At 55.4% G+C, this 19,874-nt stretch overlaps 7 protein-coding genes across 7 annotated transcripts; 2 read left to right on the top strand and 5 right to left on the bottom strand.

Moving 5' to 3' along the window:
- Positions 1–17: 17 nt before the first annotated feature.
- CDEST_12518 (Putative DAHP synthetase, class II, aldolase-type TIM barrel) lies at positions 18–2,043 on the bottom strand. Its single transcript, XM_062928674.1, has 2 exons — positions 1,339–2,043; positions 18–1,281 (listed from the first exon to the last, which is right to left on the bottom strand). Exons 1-2 carry the CDS (start codon positions 1,800–1,802, stop codon positions 294–296), a joined length of 1,452 nt encoding a protein of 483 aa, XP_062784725.1. The 5' UTR covers positions 1,803–2,043; the 3' UTR covers positions 18–293.
- A 367-nt stretch (positions 2,044–2,410) lies between these two features.
- On the top strand, positions 2,411–3,364 carry CDEST_12517 (Putative nascent polypeptide-associated complex subunit alpha-like, UBA domain-containing protein). The gene is made up of 2 exons (XM_062928673.1): positions 2,411–2,810; positions 2,933–3,364. Exons 1-2 carry the CDS (start codon positions 2,571–2,573, stop codon positions 3,029–3,031), a joined length of 339 nt encoding a protein of 112 aa, XP_062784724.1. The 5' UTR covers positions 2,411–2,570; the 3' UTR covers positions 3,032–3,364.
- Positions 3,365–5,635: 2,271 nt separating this feature from the next.
- CDEST_12516 (Putative major facilitator superfamily, MFS transporter superfamily) lies at positions 5,636–7,290 on the top strand (the record flags this gene model as incomplete). Its single annotated transcript, XM_062928672.1, has 5 exons — positions 5,636–5,793; positions 5,843–5,864; positions 5,928–6,001; positions 6,056–6,385; positions 6,441–7,290. The coding sequence occupies 5 exons, from the start codon at positions 5,636–5,638 to the stop codon at positions 7,288–7,290; spliced, it is 1,434 nt and encodes a 477-aa protein (XP_062784723.1).
- Positions 7,291–9,924: 2,634 nt separating this feature from the next.
- CDEST_12515 (uncharacterized protein) lies at positions 9,925–10,164 on the bottom strand (the record flags this gene model as incomplete). The annotated part of the gene is made up of 1 exon (XM_062928671.1): positions 9,925–10,164. The coding sequence occupies one exon, from the start codon at positions 10,162–10,164 to the stop codon at positions 9,925–9,927; it is 240 nt and encodes a 79-aa protein (XP_062784722.1).
- A 394-nt stretch (positions 10,165–10,558) lies between these two features.
- On the bottom strand, positions 10,559–12,588 carry CDEST_12514 (Putative heterokaryon incompatibility; the record flags this gene model as incomplete). Its single annotated transcript, XM_062928670.1, has 3 exons — positions 10,559–11,313; positions 11,407–12,382; positions 12,508–12,588. The coding sequence occupies 3 exons, from the start codon at positions 12,586–12,588 to the stop codon at positions 10,559–10,561; spliced, it is 1,812 nt and encodes a 603-aa protein (XP_062784721.1).
- A 409-nt stretch (positions 12,589–12,997) lies between these two features.
- Positions 12,998–15,864, bottom strand: CDEST_12513 (Putative sulfatase, alkaline-phosphatase-like, core domain superfamily). The gene has a single exon (XM_062928669.1). It carries the CDS (start codon positions 15,728–15,730, stop codon positions 13,049–13,051), a length of 2,682 nt encoding a protein of 893 aa, XP_062784720.1. The 5' UTR covers positions 15,731–15,864; the 3' UTR covers positions 12,998–13,048.
- Positions 15,865–17,427: 1,563 nt separating this feature from the next.
- On the bottom strand, positions 17,428–19,874 carry CDEST_12512 (uncharacterized protein; the record flags this gene model as incomplete). Its single annotated transcript, XM_062928668.1, has 2 exons — positions 19,341–19,874; positions 17,428–19,201 (listed from the first exon to the last, which is right to left on the bottom strand). Exons 1-2 carry the CDS (start codon positions 19,733–19,735, stop codon positions 17,428–17,430), a joined length of 2,169 nt encoding a protein of 722 aa, XP_062784719.1. The 5' UTR covers positions 19,736–19,874.

The following is a 19,874-nucleotide window of genomic DNA, read 5'->3' as shown; positions in this document are numbered from 1 at the left end:
GAGCCCATCTGGCGCGAAAAGCAATCTAGCAAGCGAGAACCAGCGAATACCTGCAAGAGAGACCCGGGAACTGTGGCTTGCTCCAAGCGTACGCTGTGACAATGCCGTTAAAGCCTGCGTCGTTAGTTACCTGGCACAAGCACCATCAAATATCATGGTAGATGTCAGATAATTTCCATCTATAGACGACTGCTTTTGAGTGACCGATTCGATGACCCGACCCTCCAATACCGGCCCGTGTGTGATCCCAGGAAAAAAAGAAAGAAAAAAGAACACAAGAAAAGAGAACCCGCTCACGAAACCGGCCGCCTCTCGTTCCTGTAGTGATCCGCAATCAGAAAAGCCAACTCGAGCGCCTGCTTCTCGTTTAGTCTCGGGTCGCAGAAGCTCGTGTAGTTGGTCGACAGGTCGTCTTCATCGAGGCCCTCGCTCCCACCCAGACACTCGGTGACGGCGTCGCCGGTGAGCTCGAGGTGCACGCCGCCGAGGTAGCTGCCCTGCTCCTTGTGTATGCGCAGCGTCTCCTGAAGCTCCTCAAAGATGTCGCGGAAGCGGCGCGTTTTGATGCCGCTGCCCGTCGACAACGTGTTGCCATGCATGGGATCGCACTGCCAGACGACACAGCGATGGTACTCGCTGTCCTCGACGGCGCGGATGTGTGCCGGCAGCAACGAGCGCACCTTGGCGGCTCCGTAGCGCGTGATGAGTGTGATTTTTCCAGGCTCGCAGTCCGGGTTGAGCGTGCGCAGCAGCGCGAGCAGGTCATCCGTCGGCGTCGTGGGGCCGACCTTGATGCCGATAGGGTTGGCGATGCCGCGGAAGAACTCAACGTGGGCGCCGTCGATCTGGCGCGTGCGGTCGCCGATCCAGAGGAAATGGGCCGACGTGTCGTAATACTCCTTCTTCGTCTCGGCGGCGGTGGCACTGCCGTTGCCGTTGCCGTTGGCGCTGCCGTTGGCGCCGCTCCGGGCGCCGTTAGTAGTGGGGCGCGGCGCCGGCGTCTCCAGCAGGCGGGTCAGCGGCTGCTCGTACTCTAGGAGCAGGCCCTCGTGGCTCGTGAATAGATCGACAGTGTCGAGCTTGTCACTCCTGTCGGCTCCGATCGTGTGGAGGAAGCGAAGCATATCAGTGAGGGAGAGGACAGCCTCGGAGTACTTTCTCTTCAGTTCAGGATCCCGGACATGACCTAGGCCCCAGTCCAGCGGCCTGTGGAGATCCGCAATGCCTGACGAGAGGCAAGCTCTGACGTAGTTAAGAGTCGCGGACGAGTATTGGTAAGCCCTGTAACGTTTAGTGTACTGGCCTTTGCACCCATTCGTACTGACTGCGCTGACTCACTTGACGAGTCTCTGAGGGTCGATGTCGCGTTCATCGACTTGGAAGCCGTTGAGAATGTCTCCTCTGAACGACGGAAGCTCCACCCCGTTGACCATCTCAGTCGGGCTCGACCTCGGCTTCGCGTACTGACCGGCCATACGTCCAATGCGCACGACGCGCTTGTCGGCGCCCCAGACGAGAACCAGACTCATCTGCAAGAGCAGCTTGATTTTGGACTCAATGGCGTTGGGCTCGCAGTAGTCAAAGAGCTCGGCGCAGTCACCGCCCTGCAGCAGGAAGGCCTCGCCGAGTGCCACATCGCGGAGATGCTGTTTCAGGGCGACGATCTCCTTGGGGTGAACGATGGGCGGGAGACGTGAAAGCTCCTTGACTGACTTGTTGAGCGCAGCCTCGTCTGGGTAGCCCGGCGCCTGCTTGATGGGTTTCGACCGCCAGGAGTCGGGCGACCAGTCGGAGGAAGACATGGCGTGTGTTTGCGTGTGATGCTCACCGTCGCTTGGGTGAGTCAGTGTAGAGTCAGTGAGGGGATGGTGTCAACTTTTATTTCATCAGGACCCGGAATGGTAAAACATGAAGTTAGCAACCTTTTCGAAATGGAGCGAGCGTGGGACTAGCGGGAAGGGAGCAGCATAACCGTGAGTCAACTCTCCAAGCTGTCCCATTGTCTGTGCAGGGAACAATGTGGTCGAATTGGGATACTCCGATGCGAAGGATGGGGGAGAAAAAGTGCTCTGCGGTGGTCTGTAGCGCCTTGCGGCTTCCAACGGTGCTCGCCCGACGACATTGGCCAATAGCAACTGCAGAAGTAGCTGCCGAAAAAGCATTTCAGGAACCAGACCATCCGCCTGACCACCCTTGGAGGCCGGGAGCATTGTAAGGCAATTAGCGAATAGAGCTGTACTTTGCTACCCCCCAGGGCGACGTTATGCCGAGGCGTACCGACTTACCTACAACGCTCACCTTCGGTGTGGTCAATTGACCTACCTACCTAGGTACCTTACCTAGGTAGGTAGATATACCTACCCGAGCGAGCTTCCCCCTCCCCGCCCCCACCTTTAACCCACCCCACCACAAATTCCGATCCCTAACTTGCGCCTTGCGACCGACCGCGCAACATCAAGCTCGACCATCATCCAACATAGCTCTCCCTCCAAAACCCCCATCGTCCCTACGCCCCCCGTCCGTCCGAGCCCGATCCGCCGGGATAAACCACCCCCCAAACATCACGCACCATGTCCGAGCAGCAACCCCCCGCCGGTGACGTCGAGGAGGAGGTCCAGCCCGCCAAGTCCGCCGAGGACCGCAAAGCCGCGTCCGCCCTCGCCAGTCTCGATGCTACCGGTGACGCCGAGGGTAGCACCCAGGTCGACGCCGAAGCCGCCCAGAAGGCCATTCAGGGCCTGGGCGGTGCCACCGCAGCCAAGAAGGAGGTCAAGAACGTTAAGGTCGACGCTGCCGACGTTTCGCTGCTGGTCAGTCACAGCCCGCCCTTCTTCTCCTCCAGAGATACACGGACAGCGTGGCCGATGCGCGAGAGAAAAGAAGAAGAGAACAATGAAGCTGTTGGAAACATGGGACGCTGACAGACGACCAGGTCGACGAACTCGAGCTCACCAAGCCCAAGGCTACCGAACTTCTCAAGGCCAACGACGGAGATGCGGTCAAGGCGATGAAGGCGTATCTGCGTTCATGAATGGGTCTGGCTATTTGGTGATTCGGCATGATTATAGACGTTGGAACAAAAGAAAAAGAGAAGGTTATGAGGTCCTTCGTGGGGACTGGAACGAGAAGCTCGAGATGGTGTTGCCCTCGGACGAGAGTAATGACAACAACTTCCCCAGTCGTACGGCTTTCCGCGAGAATATCACGAAGCTCAGAGCGGCGGTGGATGATCTGCCGGTCTGGTCGAGTCGTTGGCAAACTAACGTTCATGTCAGGAGCAGGCTTTGATGCCGCCTCGGAACCTGGCACAAACACTTAGAGAGAGCGATAGAGCGATAAGCATGTTCTGAGATAACATCTCAATGGTTCGACTCAGAATCGGATAGTGCCACAATCAGTGGCCCCAAATCGATTGGCTCGTATACCGTGAGATTTGCCACATATTGCTTGCTAGACCAGACGTACTCAACATGTCGTTTCAACATCGCCCGCGACAGATCACCAAATCAACCAGGGCGAAATCGACCAAGAACGTCGGAGAAAAACAGAACCCAATTTCGTCTCCGATGACATCAAAACACAAGGAAAGTATGTGGGTCTTCCTACTACGTGACGGATCAGTTGCCTGTCACTGGGTGTAGTTAACCGCCGTGTCTATTCCCTCGGTAGCCCTCCTCTCTCGTCACCATGCATCCCTCATCAGCACCCGCAACCGTGACCGAAGTCGATATTTCACCCCAATCAGATTAATCAGTGAGGGTTTAGACTTTTTTGAAAAGCGAACTGACGGAATTCCAATGCGCATCCGTGCAGAAGCTCGACTTCCAAGGCGTTCCTCCTCAAGTCGAACACCAACGATTCGGACTCAGAGTGCAAGCGAGGCCGCCAAAAACAACGCAGTCTTCACAACAGCCATCCGGAATTTCTCCATGATTTTCTCGTCATGGCTACCTTGTAATGAGACTGGCATCAAACTGACGCTCAGCGTCGTATCTTCCACAGACGAAGCGATAAAAGAGATGCCCGAAAAGGGAGGGCTTGAGAGCAACCGTCACTTCCCCATCTACGAAACGCGTTTCAGAACCCGGGCACTCAGCATCGACCACATACTGCTGCCGGGCAGGAAGCTGCCGAACGTAGCGTGCATTTCGGATGTCTCATTCGAGGAGATCAACGGTCGGCCGTTCACCCTGGAAGCCTTCGCCGTCGTCGCCGGCGCCCGGCGTCAACTTGAAGAGGAAGATGTTATGAGACTTTGTGACGCCCTCAGCCCGCGTGATTTGCAACCGCAACTCCGCAATCGGGACTTTAACGGCAGATCGGGTTCTCAAGTCAATGATACTGACGCCCGTTCCTCAAATTGAGTCTCGGGAAAATAATGAAGGATGGCACAATTACTGCTCGTGGAAGCGTTGGACTTCGGAGTCACAACTCCCAACGATCAGAAACTTATCAGCCCCTACCTAGATGTAGTAGAGCCCCTCTACTAATAGAGATAAGAGGCTAGGAATCGATACAGTAAACGGGGTTTTTGGGCCTTCCTCAAGTTCCGCCTGGTATGTTTTTTCAAGGAGATGAGGTCGAGCGGAGGCAGGTAGGCAGAAATTCCATTGTTGACTTGATGCTTTCTGAGAGGGAAAAGCTCAGGGGTCTAACGGATTGCGTGCAACCGAGCTGACCTCACATCATATTGAAATATTTCACACCAATGCCAAGGACCATGGGTGTGGTGCTGGGTGAAAATATCAACAGGGCGGATGGGCTTGAACTCATGACGCAATTTCTCTCCGGTCCTCTCTCCGTCAACTCTGTGGGTGAGAAGTATGTCTTTATAGAGCCTCCCGCCGGGTTCTCCCCCTCTGAAGCCATTCGACCTTGTTCCTTGTTTGACTTCATCAGAGACCGTGATGACCCTCAAACCCTCCATCCGGAACTCGCGCACCTCTTTCCCTTCATATATTTCGGGTCCGTGTTAATTAATATGCTGGTTTACTTTCTTGATCGACCAAACTGACTTCTGATCTGCCGGACGGTCCGCAGGCAAGCCGGTGTAGCGAAAGCGAGTACTTCAAGCAAGCATTGAGAAGCAGTTGTGATCAATCTCCTTGTGTCATGTCCGTTGAGTTCCCTGTCCAGCTCACTGCTTGATGAATTATCGCAAGATCAGTCGCTGTTTCCCCCTTCCCCACAGAAATGCGAACGAAATTAATCTATTTTTACTTTTGGGAAGCACTTCGGTGGGGCCGTGAGAGTCTGTGGGGACCACGGAAAGTCCAACCAGCCAGACAATCCCGCAAAGTCGCACAGGATGATGCTCTGTAGCCCGTTGATCTTTGACGAGTGCAGATGAGCCATTAATTAATATTTTCTTCAAACCTTGGAGAATAACAAATACGTAAAAAATGGAAGAAACACACTTCCAAGATGCCATGGCCATATGTCCTCATCATATTCTCCGAACACAAGTGATGAGAAATCATCGAAACCCAAGAGCCATTGACTGTAAAAAGGCAGTACCTGCACAATGATTTCTGCTAAACAGAAAAGTTGCTATTCTATCTAAATAGTCACCAAGATCCATTTAGACCTGTTCTACTTTGGCTCATTGTGAGGATATCTTCTTTATCCATTGACAATGCAAGCCTGTCAACAGAAAGTTCCAGGATCGGGTCTGAGCTCCCAGTCTGACTTGGGTCTTTCTTGGACGCCCGATGTACACGTTCACCCCCGAGACTGGGGGCGGGCGCGGAAAATCTACGATACGTGCATAGTGGTTTTCATCGAGTTCTTCACGTACGCAGAGCCATCTTCCTATCTCACATCGCATACTTACTTTCTTTAGGACAATGATTAGTACTGCAGGAGTAGGCCTCGTCATCACGGTTTTTTTTTTTTTTGGCTTGCTTATGTCCTGACCTTTCCAACAGTCACCCGTCGCCAATCACTTATATCCGGAGCTTGGCGTCAGCCCAATCGTAGCTACTTGTATCTTTGTGTCAACGTATGGTGTATCACAACTCCTCGCATTCTGATGGTCGACTAACCGAGGGAATAGTTACCTCATTGGGCAAACCATTGGAGGCGTCATCTTTCCTCCTTGGTCAGAATCTTTTGGCCGGAAGAAACTCTATGTGATAAGCACCGCGTTATACTGCTTATCCTGCATCCTCGTTGCCAGAGTACCGAATGTTCCTGGCATCGTTACGGGCCGATTTATTGGGGGGTTCTTTTCCGCCATCCCTACCATCGTTGCCACAGGAAGCATCGAAGACCTTTGGGACTCAAATGCCCGCGTCTGGTGGGTATTCTGGTGGGCTTTGGTGGCCAACCTTGGATTGCTCAGCGGCCCGGTTGTGGGTGAACTCATTATGGGCCAATTTGATTGGTAAGACATGGCCCAAGATCGGTTTTCAATGGTTTTACTGACACTAGTTTCGTAGGACTTGGGTCTTCTACATGGCAGCTATTGTGACCAGCATTGTGACGCTGCTCTTTCTTACGATTAAGGAGTCGCGCCCCTCGGTTGTGTTAGCCAAAGCCGAGAAGTTTCCCGATGTCCACTCCTGGTCAAGACGACGAGGCTTGAGAAACAAGCTGAAGATCCCCAAGCACGAGAAACTCGACCTCGTCCGACCCCTACGTCTCTTCTTCACGGAACCGATTGTCTTCCTGGTTGCCGTCATCAGCGCGATCGCGTTTGGCCTCGTCTACTTGTTCACCGAAGTTTTACCGATGGTTTACACGGAGATCGGCTTCGAAGACGGCTGGAGAAACATACCCTTCCTAGCTCTCGCAGTTGGCATGCTTTTGAGCATAATCACACGCATCTACGACCGTCGCTTTCTTGCTAAAAGGTTGGCGACATCTTCGCCTGTGTCCCCAGAGTCCAAATTCACAGGTTTCTTCATCGGGGCACCGTTACTAGCCGGAGGTCTCTGGTGGTTTGCATGGACAATCCCTCCGCGGGTGACTTCAGTCCACTGGGTCGTGCCGACGGTGGCACTCGTACCCATTGGATATGCGGTCAACGAGTTCGATTACGTGCTGGCTGGCTACCTTACCGACTGTTACCAAACCTACTCGGCCAGCGCCTTTGCAGCCTTGGCACTTGTTCGTTCACTTTCTTGCGCAACGTTTCCGCTGTTCGGGAGGGCATTGTTCGACTCTCTAGACTTCAACATAGCGTCGTCTGTATTTGGTGCGTTGGCGACGGTGCTTTGCGTTGTACCGCCGTTGCTATTTGTATTTGGACAGAGGTTAAGAGAGTCAAGTGCATTTGCAAACAAATAAAAGGTGGCAACAGGCCTTAGTTTGAAAATAGTAGTAGAGCGCAAGCAGTAATAAGATATAATTACTTCCTATTCTAATTATAGTACCCCTCTGCACTTCTACTATACTTTGTGACATTCCCTAATAGAGGGGTATACTATAAAGAAGTACACCCAATTGCATAGCAGCTATCTGCTTATTTGCTGTCTTTCCTTGGCCTTGCTTTACCTTGCCTTGCTTTCCTTTCGTTTCCCTGCACTCTTTAGACGTTTGACTATGCTGTGCCTTGTAGCCCAAGCGAGCGCCGCACAGCCTATCTTGCCTAAAAGACTGCAACGCCTGCCAGGAGGGTGCTCAGTGTCAGCCAAGAGCTTATCTAACTACCTACCTACCTACCTATTCACTACGACGCACTTTGATAAGAAAATAGAAACCCGATCTAATCGATCGTTGCAAACTGTGTTTAGCAGTGACGAATGTCAGAAGTATGCCAGCTTCACGCTTCTTTATTCCATGAAAAAAAGGTGAACTCATACGGCACCCACAAACACAACTTCCCGTTAGCACTCGCCTGATTGCTCACTTGGGCGTTTTCCTCGAAATTTTTGGTATCCATGAGAGTCCAGGGGCTCTGGACCAAGCCCGGAGCACTCACCCATTCATACGGTACCCAGCAGGACCCGCCATCGGCCCAACCTTTCCCGTCAACTTTCCAAAAGTTCTGGATGCGGAAGCATCCTATCGTCCCCTTGTTTCCGTTCCCGTCGAAATTTCATGTTTCAATATTGTCGTTCCACTCGACGGCAAGGACGCAACGCGCGCTCTCGGTGACATCCCGGGGGCCCGGCGTCGGTGCGATGAAAGGCCGCTTTGCGGCGTCGCCAAACCTGCCGCCCCCGGCCGTCGGGAACATGTTGAACCCGAATGCGAAGGAATACCCCTTGCCGACACACCTCTTCAAGCACTCAACATCCATTTGAGGTCTGACGAAGTTGAAAGCGATGTGCTTCTTGGCGTCTTATAAGCAATATACTTCCACCGTCGTGATGGTCTGTGGCATCTTGTAACATACATAAATTTATACCTCGTTGCCATACCAATGTTTTGGAAAAATTCCAGCAGGTCGAGCTTCCACCTGCTTTAGTTTGCATTCGTTTATTCGTTGGTCTGACTTGTGGTCAGTTTAGTCCCAGAGGCCAATCAATAAACCCAGGTTTCAATTTCATCAGTCCGACTTTAAGTTTTCCAAGACCCAGGCCTGCTCTCAACTTGTAACCTGCCAGGAACCAGGCTCATTAGTCGTCTCTAACGCAGCAAGGCCAAATGTCAAAGAAGGAGTTGCACATCCTCGAACACGCCGACGGAAATGAGTGTCGCTAGCTTGGCTATATTGTTTGGCCGCTGGCCGGGCTGTGTCGAACAACCTGCTTTACTCAGACCTTTCGACACTTCTCCGCGGCCAACTTGCCATCACCCTTATCAATCACTACCGCCACAGTAATATCTAGCTTGCAACAAGCTCAATTGAGTTGCCGATCAAGGCCCACTGCTACGACATGATCTTCGTGACTTGCACGTTGCGCAAGCTATGTTGTGAAGACTTACCGTATTGGGGCGATAAAGTATCATGATGCCTTTTAGGTCTAATGGCTGGGCCATTGCCCTCACTTCTGACATCTGTTATCTCTTGGCCTTCTTATTAGAATGCTAGAACCCAGCCTGGGCAGCCAACAGGAACATCCGGAATGGTGAAACCCACAGGAAAGTAATGCGCGCGTGTTGCAAGGGAGTAAGTCAGTTGATCATACCCATGTTCACAGTGAACTTACTTGAAGCGCCAGTATCAACTAGCGCTCGGACGTCTAAGCCTCTTTTGGTGCCGGCAACTTATAGAAGATGAATTCGTTTAAATCCATCAGCCTAATCAAATCGGCAGGGCTCTCGAGATTGCTCTCGCCAGACAGTATAAGTTCAAGCACTCACCAACTAGATCAACGTGGAAAGTCTCTCTCTCTCTCGGTATACTCATCACCCGTCTGCTTCCATTCTCCTCCGGCCCCCTCCAACAACAAAGACTCTTCCAACATGCATCCATCTTCCGCCATCGCCATCCTCCTCACACTGGCGGCCTCCGCCACACCGGCCCTCGCCCAGGCATGCAGGGGTGGACGCACTCACACCTATGTCTCATGCGACGCCAACGAGTGCGTCCTTGAAGATTTAAACAACCGGTGCCAGGCAGGGATGAAAACTCAGTGGCACTTCCTCCGAAACCGATGCGATTCGGCGGACACTTGCGAGTACGAGGTGTGTAGACAGATTCCCATGGCGCAAATGAGATGGGATGCCAGCTGGTTATACGCGCGCAAAAGAGGAAAGAAAACCAGAGAAGTACGCTTGCTGACAAGGTTTCCTAGTACGAGTGCTGCACGCGGTCCTAAGCCAAAAAGGGATACTCCCCCTTCGGGATCTGGAAGCAACAAGAGAGACATCATTGCTTCGATGACAACGTAATGAACTACCCGGCTAAGCAGCCTCGGGATTGGAGACTGAAGTGTAGAAAATGCAACCGCCGGCACTTCATTATGTCTTTCATGTACATAGTCTTCACCGCTATAGGCAGCTACCGTTAGCATCATAGAACATCTGGTAAGGCTAAACAGTTGGCGAAGCAGTCTCCTCTGGCAAGCCGTAGCCTGCAAACGCGCGGCTAGTCCAATTGCCAGTGACATCCTTGACCTCGACGAGTCCCTTGGCTTCACACAGCGGCAGCCACTTCTTGATGTAATCGAGGTCATCTTTCCATTTCTCAACGATTTGGGGTTCGTCCTTGGCTTCGACTTCCGGCGGTGCAAATCTGGGTCTATATCTGAAGACCATGACCTCCCCTGGCATCGACGGTGGCCATCATGGACCGAAAGAGTTGCGTACCCTCGAACAAGCCCCAGTAGCCTCCAAACCCTCGCCTCGACCAAGCCACAGAGGTGACAGGACATGAAGACCATGACCCTTACCAACAGAAGGCCTGCAGACTCGTCGAATCTTGCGGATGGGTCCATGGCGCATCATCTGTCTTGCGAGGACTAGGCTCTGTGGCTTTGCGTCTGAGAAAACTGATAGCATCGTCTCGTTCTCGAGACCAATCATCAGATCATTGGTCTTGCCATGACCTCATAGCTTGGCGGCCTGGAGTTCTAAACGTTTGGGAAGTGGGATGCATGAGTATCGAGTTACAACATAAATTCCGCAGAAGGCACCGTCAAAACGTAGACTGATTCGTAGATCAAATTTACATGATATCAAAGTCGTCCTCTACCGGGCATCCTGTCATGAACTCGCCATCCATAACCTGGTCTACGTAAGCATCTCCCAAATACGTGAAACACTCTCCCGAAGGTCGGAGGATTATCGGCACTTGGGTACCAAAGAGGATGGTCACCGCGTCGTCTCTCATTACATTCTCTGGACCCAGTCTAAACTTGCCTCCCGCAGTCACAAATAGCGTCTTCCCACCGCTTCTTGATGCAGCGTTGCCTACTATCCTATCGCAAAACGCGTCCACAAGAGCCTGAAGCTCCGAGTCTGTCACCTGTTTCGAATCGAGTGGGTAAGGATAAGTGTTGCGAAATATGTATGCCAACTGTTCGCCGGTGAGAGACGAGACTGGCACCGGCTCTTGACGGAATGCTTTGGGGGCGAGAGCGTCGAATTCGCTGCCACATCTTGTATCGCCCATCCAACCACCCACGAGGGTGCGCCAGAGTGCGGTCTCTGGAGCACCAACTTTCAGATTGGGCTCGGCGAATTCTAGAATCGACACACAAGTGCGAGATATCAAGTCTTGGGAGGCCAGGGCCGCCGCAAGCGTCACAGTGCCATGGTTGGACGGCTCGATTACGAGTACGGCGGACACTGTATCGACGAGGCATCCGCGCCGACGGAGTATCCTTCCATATGGGTCATTGGTATCAGTGACCGGCGGCTGGAGCCTGTCTCCCGAGCTCCTGAAGTAGTTCCGATAGCTGATGGGGTAAATCTCTACCCCTTTCAGGCCGGTCCGTCGCCAGTCCGGCACCCATGATGGCAAGTCAGGCGTTTCTTTCGGAAATGTGCAGTATTACAGTCTGTAGTGCGCACATCGCTCGATCATGGCCTTCGTGGCCATAGTGTACACCTGAGCAACCGTCTTGCTGTAGTCTGGGCACAGTTGTAGATGAGCCGTGTCGGCAGCAATGTCTAGCAACCCAAATATGACGTCGCGGGCATCAGTGGCGGCGTAGAATGGCCTGTCGGGCGCGCTCCGGAGGTCTGCCAGGAGGAACTCGGCGAGATCGGCGCCCTGGCCCCGTCGATGCTGACGGCGCGCGACCAAGCCGCGGATGTGAAAGGCGTTGTTCCCGAGGCCCGCACCAAAGTCCCGCCATTTCGGAAGCTGTCTGGCGAAGCGGCCGACTTTGGCGAAGTAGACGGCACTCAGGGCCGCGTCGAGAGCGTCGAGGGAGACGTGCCGAGAGCCGCATAGGATGAGGCCGGTGCGAGGAAGGGCGAGCTCCTGCGTGATCCAGGACCGGAACCAGTTTGCGCGGCCCAGGAGGTCCATTATGGCCTTTGACAAGTCGGGGCACCGGAGTGCTTCGTCGTTCAACAGCTCGGCCAGGAACGAGAGAGCCTTGTCGTCTCCCACATTTTCGGACCCTGTGTCCAGCCGGAACGGCCAGTCATCCCACAAGTCGAGAATGCCAGCGTCTAGAGCGTCTTGACCGATGCGTTGCGTTGTATCCAGGACAAGTTCGCTGTTGTTGTAATCGGCCCCAAGCCAGATGTAGACTAAACTGGCCTGGGCGAAGATATCGCGCATCTGAGCCGCCTGCCAGCTCCTCTCCTCGTGATTGTTCTGGTCGATACAGATAGCATCTACCCATAACCAGGCCACTACCCCGTTCTGGCGCAGACGAAGAAGGGCACCATTGAGATTGCTTCCGATGGGCAATGGGCTTCCATCGAGGTCGACCGTTGCAGTGGGTGTCGGGTCCCCCCAGACATAAGATAAGGCGTGATACGGGGGGGATCGTTCAGCAATGCCCGAGTCAGGGTCAGGTTGATTGCGTCGTCCCTGGAGACGCAAAAGCGCACGAGTCGGATCTCGCGAGATTCTCGGGCAAGGTTTTTGTATGAGAACATCGGTGCTGTTAGGGGTGAATGCTACAAGCCTTCTGCCGATTCGATTCTCAGCATTACTCTTATGTCATCCGCAAATCTACGGCAAAACGGCGATGCTTGCTGCATCTCTATGCGGGGAAAGTCGGAGGCCAAGCTCATCCTCACCGCCAAGACATGCCTCCGAAAGCAACTCATATGAAGTACCTAAAGTCCTATCATTCAGGGATAACGGAGTTTCTAGATATTGGGATTCAAGTCCCATATACACTCGCAGACACGCGGACGTTGTTCCCAAGCTCCACAATTCCTAGACACAATAGACTACCTGTGTAGCACCGGCCGCCATCCTGACTTACAGAAAGATGTCATGGAGAATCCGAGGCGTTGTTCGCCGCTTATAGTAGACGATATCATCTTCCACGAACACCCGAGGACAATTCACTGCAAACTTTCAAATCCCGACCACAATGTGAACCCAGCCATATCAACGAGATTGACCATGAATGAAAAGAAAAGGGGAGAACGGAGGGACTTGAGGCTGGGAGCCACGTAAAATCTAACTCTAAATGTAGACTCTATAACAAATTCGCTTTAAAACAGTGACAATAGAACTCCGTTCTCAGTAAGCCGCGTATGGTCCGTAGCGCCATCGTCTGCTGTTCTCTTCAACCCACCACCGCGCCACGAACGCCGCTTCCTCGGCCCACCGCGCGGCATCCTCGCCGTGGCTCTGCTCGACCTTGGCGAGAAACCCGGCGAAGTCGAACCCGAGCACGGGGTCCGCCTCGCGCGGGTCCGTCGCGACATCCGTGAAGTGCCACTCGACGTTGTCCACGACGGGGACGACCAGCCTCCAGGACCTGCGGCGCGCGTCGCGGACTCCCAGCATCGCGCGGCCCGGGTTGATGATGGTGAACTGCCAGTTCCCGACTTCGAGCGGCGCGGCGTCGGCGGCGTACGTGGGCGGCTGGGTGGTATCCTGGCCCGCGTTTCCCGACCGAGCTTTGTGCACAGGCCGGATGAGCGACTGCCCCTCGTAGTTCTCAAGAAGGTCTCTCGCGGCCTGGCTGGCCGGCCTTGCTAACGAGCCCGTCTCGATGAGGAGGTCCAGCACCGTCGGCAGGATCTGCTGAGACGAGACGGCATCGTCGATGGTGATGGGGGGCAGCCTGGGATGGGAGAAGACCAAGGGAACGTGGTTGCTTCCGACGTTCGGGTTGTAATACGATGCTAGGATGTCGTTCTCCGGGATCGATAAGCCGTGGTCTCCCACCAACACCACAAGTGTCTCGTTCGCCACGTCGAGCTCATCTAGCGTGTTGAGTATCTTGCCGAGCCAGCGATCGTCGTACCCAATGGCGTTGATGTAGTGTGAGAGGTCGTCCAGGCCCCTCCCCAGCGGTACATATTTCTCGCCTTCGGGCATCCCGTACGGGTGGTGGCTTGTGCTCGTGACGTGCGTGAGAAACACCCGCTCGTTGAACTGCCTGGCTGATTTGAACTGGTCCCGGATGTAGTCTTCGAGAGGGGTTTCCTCCATGCCGAAGTAGTTGACGTTCTTCAGGTCGACCGGGCCAAACTTGGCTGACTTGCTCCTCAGGTACACGCTGTCTATGAGGTTGTCCGCGGGAAATCCGATCTTCTTCATCAATTCACCAAAGTTGTCAAAGTTCAATGTGACGGATTGCATGAACGACGACTTCCACTTGTACGAGGCAAAGCCAGGCGCATCGCCTTTGTCGAGGGTATCGAGGGCCTCGAAAATGTGTGGCAAGCACGGCTGATAGATGTGGTGCTGATACTCGAGGTTGAAGTCGGCCACCAGAGGCGTGATGCCACAGAGGATGCCCACAAGGCTCTTGAGGGTGTACGTCGAAGTCGTGTATGCGTCGTTGCAGTTGAGACCGCCCCTGCTCTTCTCCTCCTTTCCCTGATGGTCAAATCCGTCGTCGTGGTCACCCGTCAAGAAGCTGGCCACCGGCGTCAAGGTCCTGAGTCGCTCAAGTGCGTCTTGAGGCATCTTGCCACCATCCCAGGACTCTTTCAGCCGGGCTTCGTTGATCCCGTCGTCTTTGATGGGGAAAACGTCTTTCCTCGTACTCTCAAGTACGATAGTGACGATGTGGCGTATCGGTACATCCTTCAGCTTGCGCAGTTGAGGAAGCAAATCGTGGTCCAGGTTCGAGATTCTCAGGGGATCGGCGGCGGCATTGTAGTGTGATTTGTTGTTGTACCAATCCTCGAAGCCATGGGGAATGGAATCCTTTGGCAGCCAGGGGAAGGGGATCGGGTCTTGGAGCGCCGTCCGGTTATCCCAATGGCGGTTGATTCCGGAGTTGTAGTGGGGAATGAGCTTTTCGAGACTCGGAGACGAGTTCTTGAAGTCAATGAAGGGAAGCAGTGCTGGAGTCCAGGACATAAAGGTCAGAGAGCTCTCGTGGGGACGGAGGGTGCATAGGATAGCCTGGGCGAGGAGCGCAACACCGGCCACAAGGTACGCGGCGACCCAAAAGATCCATACCCAGGGCCAGTCCTTCACACCCTCCCAGCCTCCGGAGAGGTTGAACCCCTGCCGCACGTGATCGTCCTCCACCTCGGGATGGTACTTGGCATCCTGTTGCGGGATCTTGAAGTACGTCGCGATTTGGGGTGACTGGGGCCGGGAACTGCAGAAGTGACAACCACGTGCGACAACCGCCAGAGGCCAGCACAGGATATCCGCCTGTAGACCTACGGCGACGAACAGAACGTCCTTGAGAAGCCAGGCCAGAAGAGCCAGAACACAGATGACCAGTGCCGAGGAGACTAGACCCGTTAGGAGGAGAGCGCGACCCGCGGCATCACCCGCAACCCCAATGTTTTGCCAATGGATCTCAGCACCAGCCACGGCAAAGAAGCAAACGTCGATGACGTTCAGGCCAGTAACGAAAGCGACAAGGAACCAACCCGCAAGGGTCGCCGTGCGTCGCAGCAAGCCTTCGCCGCGGGCGGGGGAAGAGAGCCAGCCCCCCAAAAGCAGCCGCAGGAGAATCAGCAGGAGCATATCCTGAGCGAAAAACGAATACCCCCATCGCACCAGGTGAACCGTAGGCAAAGCCGACAGGTGACTGCTGATATGGATCACTTTGGCAGCCAGGACGGCGAGCGCAGCCAGGCTGAAGACGAAGCGAGGGTTGGAGAGGCGCGAGCCCAGGCCAAACACCGACAGTCGAGTCCAGGGCCTCGGTGGAGCCTTGCTCTGGGCCAAGTTGCCGTTTTCGAGGCCCAGCGGTGAGTGGCCGAATCGAGAATCAAGACGCATGGTGGGCTCTGTTGGCGGAGGCGTTGGAGAGTCAAGCGGGCGTGGGAGGTGTTCGCATATCTGACTCTCTCAACGACAGGAGCAAACTCAGAAACAAGATGAAGTGAGCTCGTAAACAAGACTGAAAGAAAGAGGAGAAGACAGGAAGGGACGTAAGAAACGGGGGGGGGGGGGAGTACAAAGTGAAACCAGAGAGATAGATACGGGGGCCTAGTATAGAAGATGACATATTGTGCGTGCTGGTCCGCCCACTTGGCTAGGTGTATGCTCGCTTCGACATTCTGGCATCTCGCTGCCGGGGGCGTTCGAATACTCGGGAGTTGCTTCAGCCCCATGAAGCAGGTGGGACAATGAAAATACTCAAATTCCCCACAGAGCTGTAATTAGTCGGGTAGTCATGCCACCCCTGGGTTGTATGCTTAGCTTAGGCGACAGCGTTTGAAAACGCCCCGAGTACCAGTTTGGAATACGAGCAGACGACCGAAATGCTGGGGGTCCAGGGGCCATCCCTTCTCCAAGGTCTGATTTTGATAGCGGGGCCACTGGTGTTTGACTTGTCGTGCCTCTCGAGACACATGTCTCTCTCCACATTGTACGATGTATGCCCCCATAGGATGTTGTGGGCGTGACTCTCCTGGCGCCGCGCGAAGGAACAGCCCTAGGAAGCCAATCACTCCTAACGTGCCGTAACCCGCCCACCCCCAGTCCGACATCAGCTAATACACAGTAGCGTAGCCTGTACGGAGAGCGGGACGAACTGGTTGGCGAGATATGCCTGGAGCGTGTCAATAGCGTGTCAATCTGTCCGCCTAATCCCTGTTGGGGAACCCGCCCGAAACAAGCTTTCTGCCTCGGCACCCTATCCGGGAGCCAAGTTGTTAGGGACACAACGTTGGATCGCCCAGCTGAATGAATGGTGCATGAGTAGTAATACCCCGTACACAAAACACAACACCACTAGGTTGAGGTAGAATCCGGCAACCCCGTTAGGATGTGGGGGATGAGCACATCCTAATTGTTACATAGCAGATTGCAGGGCATTGCAAGGGATCCATTTACAACACTTGCTGATGCCTAGAGCACATTTATACAACCGCGGCGCGCGGGATCCGACAAAAGAGTGTCCACCGGCCCCCTCCCCCCCCCCGAATCATCGCCCGACCACAACCACTTTTAAGTACGATGTATTATTCGAGGGTGGGGGAGGGGGTAACAGGGAGGAGGGAAAAAAGAGGAGAGGAGAAAATCAAACACTTGAGCACTTGCGGAAACCCGCGGCTCTCCAGCAAAAAGCCACTGCTGCCTGCATCAGCCGGTGGTGGCGAAGCGAAATGATGTACAGAGAGGTACAAAGCACACATTGCCGCCCCCTTTTCCCCCAAAGCAGAGCTGTGAGGCTTCAGTAGTTGCGCCCCCGTTACATGACAAAGACGCCTGTTTCTGCCCGGCGTGCTCAGCTGAGTGGCGTGAATAAAACCCTCCTGAAAAAAAGAGAAGAAGGAAAGAAAAAATGTTTGAATAAAAGTGGGGGAAACCACACAGGTAAAGTAGAGTACTGAGAAAGTTGACAATTCCACGGTTCTATCTGGCGGTGGGGTGGGTTACACAATGCCACAGGGCGGCTGCTTTTTCAAATGCAAGACTGATCCTATGGGGAGTAAGCGTAACACAACAAGCCAGATTGGGTCAACGGTTCCCTAGCCCCGGTCCCTCGGCATGATGTCCTCCATCTTGACGCACTTGGGCTCCCACAAATCCGTCTCGTCCCCCATCCAGCCGGGACCGCGCCCCGGCATGCCGTATCCAGGCCCTGTACGATTTCCTCCCCCGTGCCCTGGTTCCCTCCCCCGATACGGCGGCGGCGACGGCGGCGGCGGCAGTGACCCACCCGGCTCCGTCCCGTTCCCCGGCCCGCGCTCCGGCGGCGGTCTCGGCCTCTTCCTGCCCCATACAGACCGCAACAAAGGCCACATGGGGATGTAACACCGCTCATCCCACGCGCATACCCTCGTGCACCGCGTAAACTCTCCCTCCCATCCGACCCATGCCCTCAACCGCCTCACCGCGTCCACCCACCCCTGGCTCTCGGCCTCAAGTCCGGACCTCCCTCCCTCTGCCGGCTCTTCCTCGAGCTCGAACCACGCCCTCTCGATGCCGAAGCCGACCTCCAGCAACACACCGCAGATGCCGCCCATGACCTCCTCCGTCGCGTCCCTCAGGTCCCGTTCCCTCGCGCTCAGCGGCACGTCGACCAGCAGCCTTGTGTACCGGTACCGACACCGCGAGTACGTCTCGCTGAACAGACCATTTGCCACATCCCACGTCCCCGGCCCGATCTCTTGCGGGTACTCGAGGAACGGCATCAGGAACGCGTGGCTCTGCCCGCGCAGCCTGTACAGCCACTCCCTCACCTCCGTCATGTTGCCCCAGCCGGCGAAGGACCTCGCGCCTTGTTCCAGCGCCATCAGGCGGCCCGCGGTCCGCTGCACGATCTCCCCCATCGTCCCGGCCCATTCCATCCCGCTGCAACCCCCGCTGCCGACGACTGCGTCTCTCAACATAACCTCCGTGTCCCACCGCATCTCCGCCGCCTGCAACGCTGTGACGCCCTCGAGATGGTGTAGCCTTCTCCGCCGCCCTAGCTCACCCAGCGCCACGCTCCGGTTGCCGATCTTGTTATCGTCGACCCAGTGCCCGTCCGCCGTGAGGTTCAATCTCGTCCTCTCCTCGTTGGCAACGGCACCCCATTGACCCTTGGAGTACCAGCTTGTGATGCCGCACCCCAGCACCCGCGCCCTCGTCTCCCCCTTGCCCGCCCCGGCGCCGTTCGAGCCGTAATGCCACGTCGCCGACGCGAACCACTCCCACCCCTGGCTCTGCAGGAAGGGCTCCCGCTCGACGGGGTCCATGATGCCGCGCCAGTTAGGAGGAATCGGTGGGCGGGACGGGCTGACGGGGCGTTCCGTCAGGGTCGGCTGCGGCGGGAGGGGATACACCGAAGTCGGGATCCCCTCGTCGATCACCCCTCTCTCCCGACCCTCACTGACCCCCTCAGCACTCTCCTCCCCATTCTTTTTCTCCCTGGTCTGCGGTGCAGTGACGTTCGTCCTCGAAACAAGCCTCAGACTCCCGCCTCCAAAGTCGCACCAAATCATCTCAAACCCGGTATTCATCCTCACCACGCCCTCGATCCCCCATCCGTCGCCCCTCAGCCCCCTCTCCAGTAGCCAGTCGCAGAGACCCATGGCCCTGTCGTACTCGGGCTCCAGCCCACGCCAGGGTGTGCCGCCGCCGCCGGCATCTGGCCCTGAGACGTTGCCGTAAAGGTGCAGCATCTGCGTGTCGAGCTGGCCGAGTCCCATAAGCGCCGCCGACTCGCCGTCGAAATAGAGCGCCTTAACGGGCCGCGTCGTTTGGTAGGTGAGCATGAAGCTCTGCCTCGTGCTGCCCATGATACCATAGGCCATTTCTCTGTTGGGCTGTCAGCTTCATTTCCCATTCATCCGTCCTACGCTCGACCGTCACGTCATCCAACTCTCGCGCCACACATTCTCGAACCACCCTGCCCAGCCAGCACAACGTAAGTCATCAAAAGCATGAAGGAACTCACATGTCGAAAGCGAGCCACTCCGGACTCGGCGCCCCTCCTGCGTCGTCCGTCCTCCCGTGATACAATAACGTGAATGGCGGCACCTCGACCGCCGCCATCGTGTGCCCGTTTGGGAACATTGTGTTGCTCCACTGCTGCAGGAGCCCGTACGCCGACGCGAACAGGTGTGGCGCCGGTGACGAGTAGTTCAGCCTCGCCGCGTGCCCGTTAGACGGGTATGTCGTTGTGATTGTCGTCGTTGTCCGTTGGTCTGCCGCCGACCCCGGGTCCTCGGCATTCGACAGAGTCCCGAGAAGAGGCTTCTGGGAGTCAGCGTTGGCGACGACGGGTTGCGCCGCGAGCATGCTGCCCGCCAACGACGATAGCAACAGCAACAGCAGCCTGTTTGAATACATCCCGGCGACAAACTCATGGGGAGAAATGGAAGAAGTTTGGTCTATGAACAGCAACTCTCGCCACGCCGGATTGAGGTGTCAAGTATGAGATGTCTGATCTCATGCGTGTGTCGCTCAGGTCCCCTTATCAATCAGCGCG

Source organism: Colletotrichum destructivum, chromosome 8 (genome assembly GCF_034447905.1).
Source record: "Colletotrichum destructivum chromosome 8, complete sequence".
NCBI lineage: Eukaryota > Fungi > Ascomycota > Sordariomycetes > Glomerellales > Glomerellaceae > Colletotrichum > Colletotrichum destructivum.
The sequence above is the reverse complement of the archived record's forward strand: the minus strand, read 5'-3'. Positions and strand labels throughout refer to the sequence as shown.

Bases quoted from the DNA above. Each gene is read 5' to 3' on its own strand.
- CDEST_12513 (XM_062928669.1), bottom strand. From the start codon at position 15,730: ATGCGTCTTGATTCTCGATTCGGCCACTCACCGCTGGGCCTCGAAAAC.
- CDEST_12517 (XM_062928673.1), top strand. From the start codon at position 2,571: ATGTCCGAGCAGCAACCCCCCGCCGGTGACGTCGAGGAGGAGGTCCAG. The intron at 2,811-2,932 runs GTCAGTCACAGC...ACAGACGACCAG, and splicing joins CTGCCGACGTTTCGCTGCTG to GTCGACGAACTCGAGCTCAC.
- CDEST_12518 (XM_062928674.1), bottom strand. From the start codon at position 1,802: ATGTCTTCCTCCGACTGGTCGCCCGACTCCTGGCGGTCGAAACCCATC. The intron at 1,282-1,338 runs GTGAGTCAGCGC...TAAACGTTACAG, and splicing joins GACCCTCAGAGACTCGTCAA to GGCTTACCAATACTCGTCCG.